General features: G+C 42.4%; 1 protein-coding gene across 1 annotated transcript in view; it reads right to left on the bottom strand.

Moving 5' to 3' along the window:
* Positions 1 to 1,708: 1,708 nt before the first annotated feature.
* unc13c (unc-13 homolog C (C. elegans)) overlaps positions 1,709 to 18,537 on the bottom strand; it is a gene marked incomplete at its 5' end in the record, with an annotated part of 241,227 nt that continues 224,398 nt past the window's right edge. Inside the window, 3 exons of the mRNA XM_084046368.1 lie at positions 1,709 to 2,140; positions 3,919 to 4,078; positions 8,528 to 8,620. Coding sequence (XP_083902494.1) covers positions 1,855 to 2,140; positions 3,919 to 4,078; positions 8,528 to 8,620 — 539 coding nt within the window. The 3' untranslated portion in view covers positions 1,709 to 1,854. The remainder of the gene's footprint in view (positions 2,141 to 3,918; positions 4,079 to 8,527; positions 8,621 to 18,537) is intronic.

The following is an 18,537-nucleotide window of genomic DNA, read 5'->3' as shown; positions in this document are numbered from 1 at the left end:
TCATCCAGAACAGTGATTCTCAAGCGTTCTCAAGGACCCTGGTTTAGTATGCAAATAGGCCACGGACCCCCATAACTCTGAGAAGTGTACAAATGGAACCAAATGGACCCGTATAAGGGTCCATTTGGTTCCATTTGTACACTCTCAAGAGTTACAGACCTGTAAGGGTCCATTTGGGTCCTAACTAGCAATCCTTTAGCTATAGGGGACACCTTGGAACCCACTCAAGGACCCCTGGAGGTCCCCGGACCCCACTTTGAGAACCACTGATTCAGAAAGGCTGGAAGCCAACGGCCGAAAGAACGGAGACAAAAAGAAAAGCCAAATAACGCGTCGTAAAACAAAAAACAAACAAAACAAACGATCACACAAAAAACAAAAGACATTTTTTCCATCATCTCTGCCAAGACTGTTAGCACTGGAGGCTGTCATCATTGTTGTCATGGTAATTATAAAATTACAAACACCTATGAAGGTTTACATAGCAGTCATCGCCCTTTTTTTTGTTGTTTTTTTTCAAACGTCTTTAAAAAAATGGTCTCTTTTTTTTTCACCAGGTGGACTTAAAATACAAAGAGTTTGGAAGGCGTTGGGGGGGAAGGGAGCCCTGCCCCGTGTGGTCAACTGTGGAATCATGGGAGAAGAGACCGTTTGTTTGAGCGGGTCATGCACAACAGAGTGCTGTGTGTGTGTGTGTGTGTGTGTGTGTGTGTGTGTGTGTGTGTGTGTGTGTGTGTGTGTGTGTGTGTGTGTGTGTGTGTGTGTGTGTGTGTGTGTGTGTATGTGTGTGTGTGTGTGTGTGTGTGTGTGTGTGTGTGTGTGTGTGTGTGTGTGTGTGTGCGTGCGTGTGCGTGTGTGTGTGTGTGTGTGCGTGTGTGCTTGCGTGCGCGCGTGTGTGTGTGTGTGTGTGCGTGCGTGCGCGAAAAGGTAACGCAGCGCAAAATAACGAGGGTGCCAAAATTAACAACTCAATAAAAATGAAGACTTTTTTTTCTCTTTTTTAAACCACTTAACCACAACAATTTTCTGTCAATCATTTCTATAATAGCCAATCTACACGCTTACAACACGTCACATCGCGACACATTGTGAGTTTATAGATTTGCTATTTTTAGAACAATTTTAGAAGTTTTTTATTTTTTACTTTATTCATTTTATTTCCGCCTATAATGACATGCCCAGACCCGGGATGCCAGGGTACCAGTGGTTAACAATTAGAACGCCACACAGTCAGAGGATGATGTTACACTGGACAAAATAATCGAGCAAATTTCAAACATACTAAGTTCACCATAATTCATATATTTTAGTTTTGTTCTTTTTTTTTTCTTCTTCTTCGTCTTTTTAACTCTGGTTTGGCACTTTATTGGAACAAATTTCTGTTCAAAAAGACTAAATGTTGTACAAAAGGTATTCCATGTCTCGTTAACATAACTCGTAGTAATATAGTACTTAATAGTAAGCATACGGTAAGTAAACACTTTTACATACTGTAGTTTTAAAATCAACATTCCAACAGATGTTTTTTACGCACATGCACAAAAACAAACGAACACAACTCTCTCTCTCTTTCTCTCACTCTCTTGCTCTTTCAATCTCTCTCTCTCTAGCTCTCTCTTTCATCTCGGGCACTGCCGTTCACATTGGACAGTCCTACTCCCCCCTTAACTGTCTCCAGCCCCCCTCACGGACAGCCCAAATCTTCTGCCACTTCAGTCTTTCTCCTTTCTCTGTGTCACCTTTTTATCCTCACTCACTCTCTCTCTCTCGGTTAAGACATAACACGACATTTCGGTATACTGCATTTCACGGGACCCTCATCATCGTAATCGTCGTCATCCTTTTTTTTTCTTTTTACGAAACCTCCTCCACCGAGCGCACGTCCGACTTGAGACGGACAAACTCTTTGGCCACCTCGTCGTGGGTCCTTTGAGAGAGTATCCTCATGATGGTCAGGCCCGTCTCGTCCATGCAGATGCTCTTCACCAGCGGGTAGCTGGCCGAGCAGCTGGCCTTGTCCGCCAGCTCGCGGAGCTGGATGACCGTCATGCCGATGATGCGGTCCTCGCGGGCAAAGCAGTAGTCCTTCAGCGAGACGTGCAGCTCGTAGGCCTCCGGGCCGTGCTCGTTGCTCAGAATGCTGTGTGGAGGAGGAGGAGGGAGACACGAGATGTGCAAGAGTCAATGCATGCTTTAAACCAGTGGTTCTCAAACGTTTTTCGTGTCAAAAACCCCCAAATTGATATATATTTGTCCGCAGACTTCTCCCATCTGAAAATGTTTTGTGCCGGGGATCCCCAGAAGAGAAGATTTATGAAAGTTAGACCCCGCCCACTGATGTGTACACTGCTGGAATGGTGATTTTTGACACCTGGATCTCCATCGCACTCCGTGCTTTGACATCATTATTTTGGACGTTTGGTGTGCGCTATCTCTCTCCATGGGTGTCAATAAAGGCTTATCTTATCTTAAACTATTAAAAACATAAGCTATATCATTATGTTATGATATATAGTGTTCATTTGTCTCTGGTCTGACATGTACTGTACATGTTGTTAACAATGAACCAACAGGCATGATAGAAACAAACACATCCGTTGAAAGCCTGATGAAAGTATCATTCAGGCAAGACGTATTTCCATGCATACCAATTGCTCGTAGGAATGTGACATTTGACTCTGTTCCTGGATGCGTATAATTTGTCAGTAAAGACTATGACTGGGCTGACATTTCAGGCTGAGAAAGGGGGGTTGGACCCATCGTACGTGTGCCCGTCTTGAGATAATGTGCTCACGCTTAGCGAGTGAATTGGACGTCTCCATTCATGGTGAGCCATTGCTACCAGCCTGCAATTTCTTTAGGTTGTATTCTAATTATTGCCCCACGTCAACTTAATGGCCTCTTAAAATTCAGATGGCACCGCTGTGAGTGAAATTCATATGCGGCCTGCGTTGGGCATACATTGATCTCCGTGGTATTGCTAGGAGCTCACATTTTAACATCAGTCTAACTCTATTACTCCCGCTGGCCTGGCACAGCAAGCATCTGTGATGGAAAGTAACTAGACCTACATGTATTCAAGTACTGTACTTAAGTAAAAAATGTAGGTACTTTTACTTTACTTGCGGATGTACATTTTTCAATACTTTATACGTCTACTCCTACAACTCAGAGGCAATATATTGTGCTTTTTACTCACTTTACAAGTTACTTTGTAGATTTAGATTATTATAAAAATGAAAACACTTAAGCACTATTTTATAATTTGTCTATTCGAAAATCACAAGCTCACAACCCATCACGATGTGATACATTGTGAGCTTATGCAATTTTAAGTATATTTTTAAGTAACACTTTTGCTCGAGTCAAATTTTGAAGGCAGGACTTTTACTTTTAACAGAGTATGTCTACATTGTGGTATTGCTAATTGTCAAACACCTGAGTTTTTTCCCCCACCAATGGTGGTAAAGGGTATAGAATGTGAGATCAGAGCAGAGCCATCCCTTTCTCCCCCCCTGCCAGCTTTTTCGACAAGGTAATACTGCTGAACGAGCACTGCTCCCTAGAACAGACGTGACTAAAACAAATGACAGAGTTAGTGCATGGCCTGTGGTGGCAGACCACCTCCCACCACCTTCTATTTCGTCGTTGTCGGTGCAGAAACCTCTTAACTCCATATTCTAACCTTTTGTGTTTTTTTCGTAAATTAACACCCGTCTTGATCATACTCAGTGGTGGAAAAAGTACTCAAATGTTTTCTGCAGATCTACAAGCTCACAATCTATCACATTGAGACAGGCAGTGAGTTTGTAGATCGGCTATTTCTCTATCTTTCGTACGACGGAGTATATAGGGCTTAATTAAGTGGTTAAAAAGACAGTACCTGTTAAAAACATAATAACCAAAGGGTTAACTCACTATTGGAATGTTTCATTGTACTTTGGGGACCAGTTGTTGTTCTTGGTCTTGGTGCTGAACTTGCGCTTCTTGTCGGCCAGATGGGGCCCGATGGCGTTAACCTCCACGAAGGGCCGGAACATGGCGTTGGTTTGCCAAATGATGTTGTTTACCGCCAACACTGGCAAATGGCAAAACACAGAGTAACAACACAAGCAACATTACACACAAGCAGTGGGGAAGGCTAGAAATTATCCTGTTTTCATTGGGGGGGGTTTGTCATTAAAAAAAATAAGGAGATTTTTTTTTGTTTGGCTCATAGCACTTAACCCATTAAGACCTGAGGCCGATTCTACAAATGCCTTCTAAATCAGCAGATCTCAAACTTTCAAGATTTAAAAAAAAATGCCCAAAAATAGCAGATGTAGAAGCTCGCAGCGCGGCACGAAGTGACGCGCTGTGAGCTTGTAGATCTGCTATTTTTGAATAGCCAATGCTAGAATCTAAAACGACACACATGCTTTACCGGTTTTAATGGGTTAATGATGTGATTATTTGTTATGTTTATCCCAACCAAACACATTGAGGAGGTGGAACACGAGGGAGCATGAATTTTAACAAGCAATATAAAAAAGGTGCAGCAGTCGGCTGTTAATGACCTCCATTTGAAATGTAAACTGACCAGCGCTGGCGAGAGCCCTGTAATGAGCTGCGAGGATGATGGGGCTAATATGCCTCCTACTGAAATTTCATTTCCAATAGCCTATTAGCTAATTTCTGGGAGCACTAGAAGCGATAGTTTTGAAAGGGGACGTTGAGGTGCATGCTCTTGGGGGGCATTTGTGTTTCTTTCTTTTTTTTTATACCAGTTTAGCATATTGAGTGCAAATTTTCATCATTTTTCATCACACTTCTGTTCATCATCTAAGACTGCAGTGTCTTAGATGGAGTGTCTGTGTGTTTAATTGCACGGGAATGTCTATTGGTGTAACAACCACGTAGCTGGGAGTCTGATATTGCTAGCCGGTTTTAGTCTCAATTACTTCCCAACTTTGGCTTTTTGTTAAAAAACAACAACAACACTATTCAATAGCTTGTCAACAAGAGATGAAGTTGAAATGACCCAAAGCTCATTATGCATATCAGCTATTCACTACCATTAGGGCTTCCCAGAATCATCAGTCTGAGAGTGCCAGTCAGGTCAAGTTCTCTCATTTGAATGGAGCTTTTTTTGCGCAGGTGGAAGCATGGTGGGACTACTATAGGCCTGGGGTCCGTTTACCAGAAAGTTGTCTAATATTAGTCGGTGAAAATCAAAGCTGGGACGAGCATTCGCAAACAAACAGCATCATGAAGTTGTTGACCTGTTGTTAGAAGTATTATTCCGTTTTCTACTTGACCGCCGCAGTGTTGATTTTGACAGTGCATTTTGATTTAGTTTTAGTCATAGTCTTTTGAATACAATTCCATTTAGTTTTAGTCATATTTTAGTCACCTGAAATGTTTTAGTTTTTGTCTAGTTTTAGTCGACTAAATCTGCAGTTGATTTAGTCGACTAAAACGTATTTTGGCGGGCCTTGACGGCGTCATAATGGCTGATTTTACACTTGTTTGCATGCTGAAAATAGCCAATCTACAAGCTCGTTGTGAGCTTGTAGATCTGCTATCTTCAGAGCGCAACACCCGAGCGCAACCAAACATAAAATGACTTGTTTTCTAGTTCTACTGGATCTCTTCTCCACTAGTCCCTCCCTAACATTTTAGTCTAGTTTTTATTTGTTGATGAAATTGTCACTATATTTAGTCTTAGTTGTAGTCATCGTAGTTTAGTTTTTATTAGTGTGGTTGCCCAACAGGGCAACCAGACTATAGTACTCTATACACTTTATTTATTTATAGATTAACAATTTTCGAACCGCATCTCCTCCCACAGTTTTTATACCCTAATGTTGTGCCATATATCAAAATGACCGTCCTGAACGGGAATCGTGCGCTTGTATTTTGCTAAGAGATTGGTTGAATACTTTAATTGATATTAATTTATTAGTGCCATTAAATGTCCCCATCCACTTTCATGGAAAAGTGACAAAACTCAAGTTGAAGTATTTTTTTCTCAGAAACCGTAAGAGCTAGAGTTATCAGATTTGGAGGGATAATTCATAATATTGTCCGAAATTATTGAAAAAAATATCACACCATTCGGCCTCATGGTGGCGCTATAACAGCCCCCTTTACGTTTTGGCCCGTAACTCTTGAACCGTAGGTCCTAAAATCAAAATTTCTTTTCACCTGGATTCCTTGGGTCACTACGCATCTCCCCATATAGGCCACGCCCATTTGCGTCAGGATAGATTTTTTGATATTGATTTATTTCTGCATTAAATTTCCCCATCCACTTTAATGGGAATTGCAAAAACTCCCATTCAAGTATTTTTTTCTCGGAAACCGTAAGGGCTACAGTTACAAGACTTGGAGGGGAGGTTAATAGTTTTTTGCAAAATTATTAAGAAAATAATCACACCAGTCGGCCACATGGTGGCGCTATAACAGCCCCCTTTACCTTTTGACCTATAACTCTTGAACCGTAGGTCGTAAAATCAAAATTTCTTTTTCCCTGGATTCCTTGGGTCACGACGCATCTTCCCATATAGGCCACGCCCATTTGCGTCAGGATAGATTTTACGCCATTTTGCATTTTCTTCAAAACACACTTTTTGCTCCTTTTCCTTCAATTTTTTTCCAAATCTCACACAAATCGGTACACGTGATCTATGGACCCCTGCGATAAACCTATCCAAACGGCATTATGATAGTCCTTACCGTTCGTCTGTAAATTGTTTCCAAAGTTAGCAGGAGGGACCCGTTTTACCACAAATAGCAAAAATCACGAACGAAACGTCCAATCGATCCCAAATTTGAATCACATGTCGAGGGTGATTTACTCAACGAGTCCCCAAAAGCATTTCCACTTTGACCCATAGGGGGCGCCACGAATGCGCAAAACGTCACCGCTTGATGCAAAAACATGAATTTTGGGGGGGTCAGTCCCTTCAAAATGAAACGCAAGCGATCTCAGGAGTGACGTGACAATGTGATTGGCGCAGTCTCCCACGGTATTCCTCCCGGCGTATTACTCGAGTCCCGACCGGCGTCGGCGCAACCACACTTTGCAATTGCCAATTGCGACGCGTCTAGTTTTGTTTTTATTTTGTTTTCCTCATTGAAAAAAGGTAGTTGACGAAACATTCAGAGTAACATATTTTGAAAGTTTACCAATTGCACCATAAATGCTGCATCTTTTTTGGGGCTGCAGCCATCATTATGGAAAAATCTTTTATGTTGTTCCTTATTCAGCAGCCACAAGGTCGCTCATCCATACTATCTATTATCCATCCTATTTTTTCTACTGTAGCAGTGCCGGGCAAAGAAACAACAACACTATTTTCAATAGATTGATGACAAATGCAATGGATTCAGCAGGCCTGTGTATCCGTATAAATAGCGAAATTGCATAATAACTTTGTGGTGATTTTAACTTGCAGTGAATGCAGTCTATGGGAGAACAATATAAGGTGCGCTGAAAAGTAATCCATTGTGCAGTGGTTCTCAAAGTGGGGTCCAGGTTTACTTGAGGGGGTTTGAAATGGACCCTTACAGGGATGTCACTCTGAGGGTCCTTGAAATGTAAAAAAAAAGTTTGAGAACCACAGAAGCCATTGTGAGAGGCTATGCAGAATTCTAAACCACAGCTCACTGGAGCACAGTCCCTAATGCTCTTGTGTATTTTACAGAGGAACCATTATTGTGAATTCATCTTGTTTGCTATACCTGCACCAAATTATCTTCTTTTGATTGCTGATTGTGATCCATGACGAGACCAAATTAGAGTTTGACATTCCCACAGTAAACAATGATACCTATTTTATGAATATACAATGCTACTTCCAATAGTCACAGGCTTTTTATTTATGCATTTGTTTTTTTCTCCTTGGAAAGTAGGCTAATAATCACATTTTAACAGCCCATTTTAATGTTAAATCTGGAATTTGGCATTGGATGTGAGGCTAAATTATAAGCAACACAGAATAATAGATGGGAAATTCAGGGGCAGAAACCTAGCCTAAATTGTAATTGGGTTTGGTAGGGGGAACTGGATATTGGATAGGGGGGCACTGGCCCCAAAAAGGTTGATAACCACTGCTCTTGAATCAAAGTTTTGAGAATAATTCATCTGCATATCAAACAGAAACAAGGTCTATGCTGAGGCCCAAGTTTTCTGAAGAATTGTTTTAATGATGCCTTCTGAGTACTGTGCTAGCTAAATGCTAATTCCGTCATTATTCCCAGACACACAAACACCCCAAAACATGACATGTAGTCTGCTGGTAATAATACATTGTAATAATAATAACATCCATGAAAACACAACACCACAACCATTCACACCGCCCAAGGCCAGTCTTTTAACATAGAATTATTTTGTGTCAATTTGTTGAAACCTGCATGAGCAAGATTAAGTTGGGAATTGGTTCTAATAATATAACATAGTTTTGATATGTTGTGGGTTCATTGCCCCGCCCTGCGTGTTGGAACAAGGAGAGTGAATGGGGCACAGTGCTGGAGAGCTCACCCTTCACGCTGACTTTGTGCTCTCCGGTGCCGGGGTGAGAGATGAGATCTACCTGCATACACACCTCCCCCATGGATCCATTGGATGACTGACCTGGATACACACCAACAGAGAGAGAGAGAGAGAGGGGGAGGAAGGAAAGAGGGGGGGAGGAAGGGTGGGAGAGAGAGAGAGAGAGAGAGAGAGAGGGCGAGAAGGAGTTAAAGAGAGTGAGGACAAAAGTGAGAAAAAGAGATAGACAGGGGGAGAGCGAGTGTATGTGTGTGTGGGGGGGGGGGCAGTGAGAGAAAAGGAAGGGGAACATAGAAGGGTTGACAGGAAGAGAAGGAGATAGGGGGAAACGAGAGAGGCAGAGAGACAAAGATAGAAACAGACGCAGAGGGAGAGAAAACAAGTCAGTGAGAGAGTGCGAGTGTGTGTGTGTGTGTGTGCGTGCGTGCGTGCGTGCGTGCATGCGTGCGTGCGTGCGTGCGTGCGTGCGTGCGTGCGTGCGTGCGTGCGTGCGTGCGTGCGTGCGTGAGAGAGAGAGGGATAGAGTTTTGTTTCCACACTGCTCTACAAGCTCACACCGCGTTGCAATGGGACACGTTGTGAGCTTGTAGATTGGCTATTTCTGCTTTGTATGCGACTTTTTCTTCATGGGTGGTTCTTCTGGTTATAACGCAAAACGCAAACAAAAAAAACATTTCAGAAGAACTTCACTGGTTCTGTAAAGTTTTAGGTTCTGGGTGACCCTGTATAGTGGAAAAGAGCCAAGACATTGATCTGAAGCAGGAGGAAAAGTGGGATCCTGTGTACCATGGCTACAAAATAAAACCAGTGTGGAGCTGTAGCACGCCTCATTCAATACCCCCTACCACCACCGCCCCCCACACACACACACACACACACACACACACACACACACACACACATACATACACACACACACACACACCACATTCAACACAGCCAGGGGTCCCGCTTCCTTTCATGACAAAACACGCATGAAAGACACAAACAGAAGGAAACACACGGCAACCCGAAGGATAAATCCATCTCCTTGGTTCCAGGGGTATGGAAAGAGGGCATGGCATGTGGGCTCGGTCGTGTGGCGCGTGCCGCCAGCCATCTGTTACAACAAATCCTTTTCACTCTGGAGTGAATGGAAAAACAAAAAAACAAAAGGAAAGGCTGTGAACCGCCGACAACACTGATGACAAAGGCCGATGCATTTGACAGAGCGGAGCAGACAGGGACAGTGGTGGAAGAAGTACTCCGCAATACCACTATGTAGAAATACAAAGTATGCGGGAGTAAAAGTACAAAAGTATTGGCATCAAAGTATCGTTGCTGTCGGGCAGAAACCTGCTATCTCCGTATTCTAACTAACGAAGCAACACGTTTTTGAACTTGTAGAGCTCATGCTGTAGAGCCAGCTGATTTTGAATGTGAATCCTGAAAAGTAACAGTTTTGGACGTATGAGGTTTCCACCCAACAGAGACGATATACTTAAAGTACCAAAAGTACATTTTTTTTGAAGATCTACAAGCTCACGATGTGTCATATTGCAAGGCCTTGTGAGCTTGTAGATCTGCTATTTTTGAATATTGAAGTATAAAATACAGCTTAATTGTTTTTTTTTTTATAATAATAATCAAAATCTGCAAAGTAACTAAAGCTGTCAAATAATTGTAGTGGAGTAAAAAGCACAATATTGGCCTCTTTAAGTATAAAACATACTTAAAAAAAGTAAAAAAGTACATTTAAAAATGTACCTTAAAGTAAGTAAATGTACATAGTTACCTTTCCACCACTGACTGCAGGGTTCCTACACATTTTCCATTTTAAAATGCCATATACTTTTCCAGACAAAACTTTCGGGAATTCTCAATAGATTTTTCCCATCCAAGTACAAATAGCTAGATGTTTATGTAAATACATGCTTTAAAAATCCAACTGTTCATTAAATGAACAGTTGGATTTCTGACTATGTAGACTGCTAATATGTTGCCAAATAATTTCAAGAAGATTGCATGTAGCTTGGTAGCTCATACAAATCAAATGTTGCTGTCTATGCAGCCTCATTTATTCACTGTGTCCATGAACTTGACATTGAATGCAGCCATAAAATTATGATTTCCTATCCTTATGCAGAAATGATAGTTTACCTTTTCTAATAACTACATCAATACATAGCTCATAAATGTTCCCTCTTTTTTCCATACCTATCCAGACCTGGAAATGAATAAAATCTAAAACCCATACTTTTCCGTACTCGTGTTGGAACCCTGTGACTGTGAACTGCTGACAACACCGATGACAAAGAAAGGCCAACGGGTTTGACAGAGCGGGGAGCAAACAGGGACACATGACAAGTGAGACGGACGGCGTTATAGCGAGCGATGAAGACAGACATTATGAGCGGAGTGACGTGACAGCAATTCACAGGTCAACTGGTTGGGCACAGCTCAATGTCCAACAAGTGCCCGAGGGGCTGTTTCAGGATCGCTGCTTTAATGGAACTGGAACATTATGTTTCCGGGGGAAAAAAAAGAAAAGAATGAAAAAAACAGCAGACCCAGCATTCATCCATTCTGTTGCCCTGTTGCTCGAAGCGTTTTCTCCTCTTTTGACGAAAGAAAAATAGCAGAGGCACTCCGCACTCGGAATGAAAAGGCTGAATAGACCAAATTCATTTGCATCTAATATTTATTGGCCGGCAAGTTTCGGGCACAAGCCCTTCTCGACGGTGTCAAGGTAAAACTTGCAGTAAGGCTTACCTGCCGATATAGATTAGATGCAAATGATTCGACCGTCAGCTATTCAGTCTCTTTATTAAGAGAGAGGGGCTGCAATATTTTCTATGATTGAGCTGTCATTAGAGAGCCGATGCACCACATAGGAATAAATAGAGAAGATTATTGCAGTGTAGAGGTGAGGACAGAATCTCCATTTTAAGCACTTTTTCTTTCTTAGAGGGAACAGTAAGGAGGCATCGGACAGGTAGGCCACCCCACAAGCCATTTGTGGGGTATTGAGTATGCATTTTACATGAGTAAAGGTACAAAATATACACAGTTCCAAAGTGAAAGTAGTTGATAATCTTTTCCAAAAATAGCTATTTTCAAATAGCTGAAGAATAGCAGAGCTTAAATGGTTAATGTGTGTTTTGATCAAAATCTTCAAAGTAACTAGTAACTAAAGCTGTCAAATAATTGGGATATAGGTTCAGTGGGCACCTAAACCTTGTGGGCACCTCAATGTTAAATTGGCTGTTTTTTTTTGTTCTGTTTGTTTGTTTAGTTTTTCCCAAAATGTAAAACAAATTAAGAATAAATGTACACTTTGAAAAATGGTCAGAAATAATGTAAAGTATAGATGATTTAACATGCACAGTACATCATAATCAGACATAAATGTACCCTTCAACTTCTTGTTTATGCCCAAAATGACCATATAATGACCAGGAGCAGGACGTTGCTGTCGGGTGGAAAACTCATATGTCCAAAACTGTCACTTTTCAGGATTCAAATTCCAAAATATCAAAAGTAGCAGATCTACAAGCTCGAAACACGTCGCTTCGCGCAGCGTTTCAAGCTTGTAGATCTGCTACTTTTGGGGCTTTTGTGTGACGCTGATCAAGTGGCGTTAGTTTACAATAAAACACAAGTTAGAATATGGAGATAAGAGGTTTCTGCCCGACAAGCAACGATATTGCATCGTTTTACAACCAGGAACCTCGAGGTCAATTGTTACGACATTATAGTTGATAATAAAATCCTCTATGGAGAAAAGGAGGCCTCGTTACTTCCGGAAACTGGACTGTTAAGCCCTAATTGGGAGCCCAAGGGGCTGTGGCCCCCTCTTTAAAAACCCGTGCCCTCCACTGCTCAATTGTTCCCCTCCAAAACGCCCCCAGACACAAACACAGCATTGCGTCACTACCTGGCCTCAGACGAACAGATGTTAAGCACTCTCAGAGGCAGGTGCCGCTGTCGGCACTTGATGAACGTGCATGTTGATCCAATAGCTAATCAATACGTGCCAAACAAGTAGTACCCATTACAGCTGGTAATGAAGCAACAAGCTTCCTGACTTATGATAATGACGAGGCTTCAGAGAGAGGTTGGAGTGGGTGGGGTGGGACTGGGAGGGAGTTTAGGAGAGACAGACGTGACACAATTAAAGGCCCCAGGCTTGAGGGAAATCAACGCAGCCACACGTCATTGGAAGCTGCTATCGACCACGGATAGAGAGCAGTCAGGGAACATTTCCTACTCGACAGTCAACAACGTAACGCAACGCCATTTGACAAATGTCTTTGTCAAATGGGAACCAAAGTCTATTAACGTCCCAAGTAGCAACGCACAATGAAGTACGCTACTTGAGGAAGTGAAGGGAGTGGAGTGGGGAGAAGAGGAAAGAGTATATTAAGAAGATAAAGGAGAGGAGTGAACAGCAGTCAGTGGGGGAAGAAGTAGTCAGATGTTTTGCTTAAGTAAAAGTAGCAATACCGCAGTGTAGTAACATAATCTTTTACAAGTAAAAGTCCTGTATTCAAAAATTGACTTGAGTACCACGTTGTCATGCTCATGTCACTCAGACATATTGGTCGGATCGGCAGTGTGATGTAGGTGTGAGGGCTCTCACATTGCTCTCTCTTCATGTTGCACACTAGGGCATTAACAGAATTTTTTTTTTAGATTTTTTTTTTTTTAGTGGCTTTTCTGCAGCAGACACGCAGCTGTGAGCTCTGGTGTGACGTCAACTCGCATTCCTTGAGTCCAGTCATCAATGTCATTGAAAAAAAAAAAAAAAAAAAACTTTTTATTTTTTTATTTTTTTATTTTTTTATTATTTTATTTTTTATAATCAAATCGATTAATCGAATATTCGAATACTTATAGGTCGAATAATTCGAATACTAAAAATCACTATTCGTGAATGCCCTATTGCACACCTTGTTCAACCAACCAACTTGCAGCTCATTTCTCTCCAGCAGACCGTATACATATCAGCCATTTTGACATGACATAGTAGGATAAACACAGGTGTTATCAAGGTTCAAGGTTTCATTATTTCCTCATTTGTTACACCTTGTGTACGAGTACAGAAGTGTACAATTATTTTTGTTCTGGCCTCCTCCTGACAGCAGTAATACTAATGAAGTTGTGTTCCATTCAGGTCAAACAGAGTCAGGGAGCAGCTTTTGTGCATGTTAGCTTAATTAGTATCACACCAGTGTTTTACCCTACTATTTCATTTACAAAATGGCTGCCGATAGTTGCAGCCCTACAATAAAGTATTCACTTACACACCTTGTTAGACTGTAAGTACATTAAGTTGAGGCCTCTACTGTGTAATTGAAACTCTTTTGTAAGTTAACCACTTGAACCCCAGCATCCCTATTCTGGGGCAAAGAGTTTCGCAAGCAAGCAACTCAGGTCTGTCTCATTAAGACTATAGCGCAGTGCTTCTCAAGTCAAGGACCCCCAAATTGATAGGTATTTGGCCGCAGACCACAATCTGAAAAGAGTTTGTGCCAGGGACCCCCAAAAGAGAATCTAATTTAGAAAAAAAATAGACACCCCCCCCCCCCCACCCCGGAGAACCATTGGACTAGAGCAGGGGTCTTCAACAGAGGGTCCTCAGAGATACTACAGGGGGTACACCAAATCTTTGTATATGGGGAACATTAGCCTAACATAGCAAGCAAAACACTGAAGACCCCTGGACTAGAGAGTGGTTAAACACTGTAAGAAAGGTGAATGGATGTGCAACATGCCTCCAAGTCTCTTTGGGGTTTATTTGGTTTCCTTCATTACCCGGCATCACCACGACGCCACCGCACCGCATAACAATCGAAAAGGTAATCACATGCCTCCCTGCGCGCACGCTTTGCTAGAATCATCTAATGACCTAATGCATGTGTGTGCCCATGCAGGCCCGAGTGTGTCTGTGTGCTAGGGTGCACGTCAGTTGCTGTTTTTTTTGTTTTTTTACTTAAGTAAAAGTAGCAATTCCACGATGACTTCTGTTTCAAGTACCGGTATTCAAAATTTGACCTGAGTAGAAAAACTAACATTTTGGCATCAATTATACTTACGGTGCCAAAGTAAAAGTTGATGGATGATGTCTGTTTTGTAATACTAATCTAAATCGACAAAGTAACTAATAACTAAAGCTGTCAAATAGTAAAAGTACAACATTTGTCTCTGAGACTGATATAACGATAAGAGGTTTCGGCCCGACAGAAACGATACACTTTCCACCAGTGGTGTGCGGTAAGCATGCAGCACCAGGCCCAGTGTCAGGCCCTGCTGACAGACAGTGTTTACCGGCCTAATGCACGTCACACAGCTCACTGCACACACTTAAGGGACATTTAGGCCAGCTCTCACACCGTGTCAAGAGAGAGAGAGAGACATCAGAGAAACAAAAAACACAGACTTAAAGGAACATTTCACTTGGGCGATTTGACTTCAAATCATTATCACAAATTATTTAAGACTTTAGCCTCAATTACAATTAATGACTGATTATAAAAAATAATAATATATATGGCGGAAATAGCCAATGTACAAGCTCACAACGTGTCACGTAATCGGTGCGTTGTGAGCTTGTAGATCGGCTATTTTCACTCTATTTACTCTGTTCAAGCACTTTGTAACTTTGTTTGGAAAGTGCTTGAACCGTTGTACAACAAACTATAATACAGGGTTATGTGCTCAATCAGACTAATCAATTTAGTCGATTATAATTCCAAAAAATCTAATCTAAAAAAAAATCTAAAAAAAACTACTTCTCAATTATTCAGTCATAAGTTATTGGTTATAAAAAAAAGAGATAAAATACATTTCTGTCTACTCGCTCTATAGGGCTTCTTCTATCGTCATCATGTCCAAGTCAGTGTCATTCAGCCACGCTGTGGTCAGATCCTAAAAGGAGATTCCAAGCTAACAGAAACAAAGGGCTTTCTCTGACTGGAATGTTAGCACACTGAAATAGAAGCCATTGTTCTTGCATTAATGAAACATTTTAACAGCAATTACTGTTGTTCGATAATTGTTTGCAATTATCAAACCTGTCTACCTGGTAGGCACGTTTCTGAAGTGTCCACACAGCCCTCCTCTCAGACAGAGTGAGTAGAGTAGGGCTGTGCCATCTTATAATGAGCATTAGTGACGCCCAGTTTCAAGAATTGAAGGTTGAAAATGGGTAGTCCTTTGAGTCTGATTTATAGATCCTCTTACGACAGTGTCGTTAGCCACAAATAGCAGATCTACAAGTTTGTAGATCGGCAACGTTTGCCGTGCGACCCTGGCAAACAACTAATGCATATCGTCTCTGTGGAGTGGAAACCTCATGTGTCCAAAACTGTTACTTTTCACAATTCAAATTCAAAAGTAGTAGCCGATCTACAAGATCAAAGCGTGTCGTGCCGCTTCGCGCTGCGTTTCGAGCTTGTAGATCTGCAACTTTTGATAATTGTGTGTGACGCTGTAGTAAGATCAAGTAGGATGTTAATTTACGAAAAAAACACAAAAAGTTAGAATATGGAGATAAGAGGTTTCTGCCCGACAGCAACGATATAAGTTATGCATTAGAAAGCAAGAGAGAGTAATCTCAGCGGTACACAGGGTGAAGACTCCTGGCTAAAACAGCGGGTCTTCTATGGCCCATCTGCTTGTCACCGAGAGAGACCGGCTGACTGGCTGAATTGCTGCCTGGCTGGCCTGCTGATTGGCTGTCTCCATTCACGGGCCCGGTTCCTGCCCGCGCTGTGTTCTGCAAGGCTGCACGCCGTCAGGCAAGCGGGGAGCTCAAAGCTCCACTGGACCCGCTGGGCTCAATACCCTGTCCAATCTATCTATCTATCTATCAGGCTCCATGACGTAGATTTCACTGCCTTGTTGCATATGCAAAGACATACGGAAAAAAACAACTGTTCCATAGATTTCTAGAGAAAGAGTGAGAGTGAGAGTGAGAGTGAGAGTGAGAGTGAGAGAGAGAGAGAGAGAGAGAGGTGGGGGGGGGGGTATTCAAATCAAAATGTAATATTTCTACTCATTTCCTTTTCACAGTGAATGAAGGAAATGCCAATAGAGGACTCAATTACAATGACCACCTCCTACAGTCACACCTCAGAGAGAGAGAGAGACAGAGAGAGAGAGAGAGAGAGAGAGAGAGAGAGAGGGGGTACATACACACATGAGCGTCAACTTGACGCCCGGAAGTCGGAAGTCCCGTCCACTCCCATGTTATAGGAAAAACCGGACCGGAACTTCCGGTTTTTAACTTAACATGAGAGTGGACGGGGCTAGCGTACCGTAGCGTAGCGTTGCACGTCAGCATACGCTCATGTGTGTATGTACCCAGAGAGAGAGAGAGGTCCTTCCCCTCCTGACACTTCAGCACGTGGAATTGACTTTCTTTTCCCCCCGAACAAGTACATTTTTAGCCCCTTTTTCTCCCAATTTAGTCAATGAACCCTTCCTCACACATTTCTGTGTCACAACTAACACTGGCTCACCTGCCAGCCAGAGAGAAGCCCCCACCGGGAGGTCCTCCTGCTCAACACCCCCCGCTCACAGCCCATAGGAGTCGCTAGCGCAGCGACAAAGATCACCCTACCCACCTGAACACAGCCCATTGTGTTCCTATAGATAAGACCAGAGATTCCCATCTGGTGGGTCATGAGGATATTGCAAGTGGGCCCACAAATAATTGTGGGCCCACACTAAGATTTTAAATGATAATAGAACATTAATATAAGAAAAATAGTGTACCTAGAAAAGTGTGCTCCTCTGAGCACAGGTCTCCTCCGTCAGGCCGGGTTGCCTACCCAGGGCCTGCAAACAGGCAGTAGCCAATTGGAATGGGATCTGAACAATCTGACTCATACATCTTGATCACATGACCCCAGAGATAATGTGTACCGATTTGTGTGAGACTGTAGTGGAGTAGTAGCACAAAGTGTGTTTTGCAAAAATCGTCCTCCTGGTGGCGATATAACAGGCCAATGTGACACCTTTGGGGCAGAGGTTCTGCTCTTGCCTCCAGGGAGTGTGTGTACTGTGCACAGTTTGACGTCGATCGGTGCGGGAGATTAGCTGTACACAGACGGACACACACACAGGAACACACATGGACGGACGAACAGGGGCAAAACATAGTCTCGGCCACGCCTTCGGCCTGGCCTGAAAAAATCACAGTAATTTTTTCTTTAATACCTTTTCACTGCGACTAACCCTAACCCTAACCCTGTCACACGGATATATAGCACCTAAAAGTATACTAAAGTTCCATTGATCCAACCCGGAACTCAATCGATTGATCATTACAATAAAACATGCTCTAAAAATGCACACCCATCTGACGTAATGTGAAGTAAAGGTCGGCCCTGAGTCTATAAATTCCATTGGGAGAAGTGAACGCGAACACAGCTTCTGTCCGATTCTGTAGCACCATGGTCCCTCAACTAAATATTGGACCCATTCTTCACAAGCCACACATCTTCCCCAACATTCTGACACTGAAATGGCATTTTCTCAGATAGACGAATGAGGAATAAAATCAAGGTTGTTATCGACCTTTCTGTGTCTCAGCAACGCACTCTCACGAGATCCGGTAACAACATTTATTGCACAACCAATGCTTTCATCCACATGCCGTTCACAGCCAGGGAGAGATGGCGGGAGAGGCAACCATTTTGTGTGCCATTTCTTGCCTGGTGGCGGAGCATGGGAAAAGCTTGTGTTAGCATGACGTGTAGACACTGTTCATGACATATCGTTGTTGTCGGGCAGAAACCTCTTATCTCCATATTTGAACTTTTTGTTTTTTCGTAAATTAATGCCCTACTTGATTATACTACAGCATTACATAAAAGTAGCAGATCCGCACACTCAAAACATTCCGATCTTGTAGATCTGCTACTTTTGCTACTTTTGAATTTCAATCCTGAAAAGTAACAGTTTTGGATATATGAGGTTTCCACCCGACAGAGACAATATCACTGTAGTAG

The sequence above is a fragment of the Gymnoscopelus microlampas genome (assembly GCF_963454915.1).
Source record: "Gymnoscopelus microlampas genome assembly, chromosome: 1".
Lineage (NCBI taxonomy): Eukaryota > Metazoa > Chordata > Actinopteri > Myctophiformes > Myctophidae > Gymnoscopelus > Gymnoscopelus microlampas.
The sequence above is the reverse complement of the archived record's forward strand: the minus strand, read 5'-3'. Positions and strand labels throughout refer to the sequence as shown.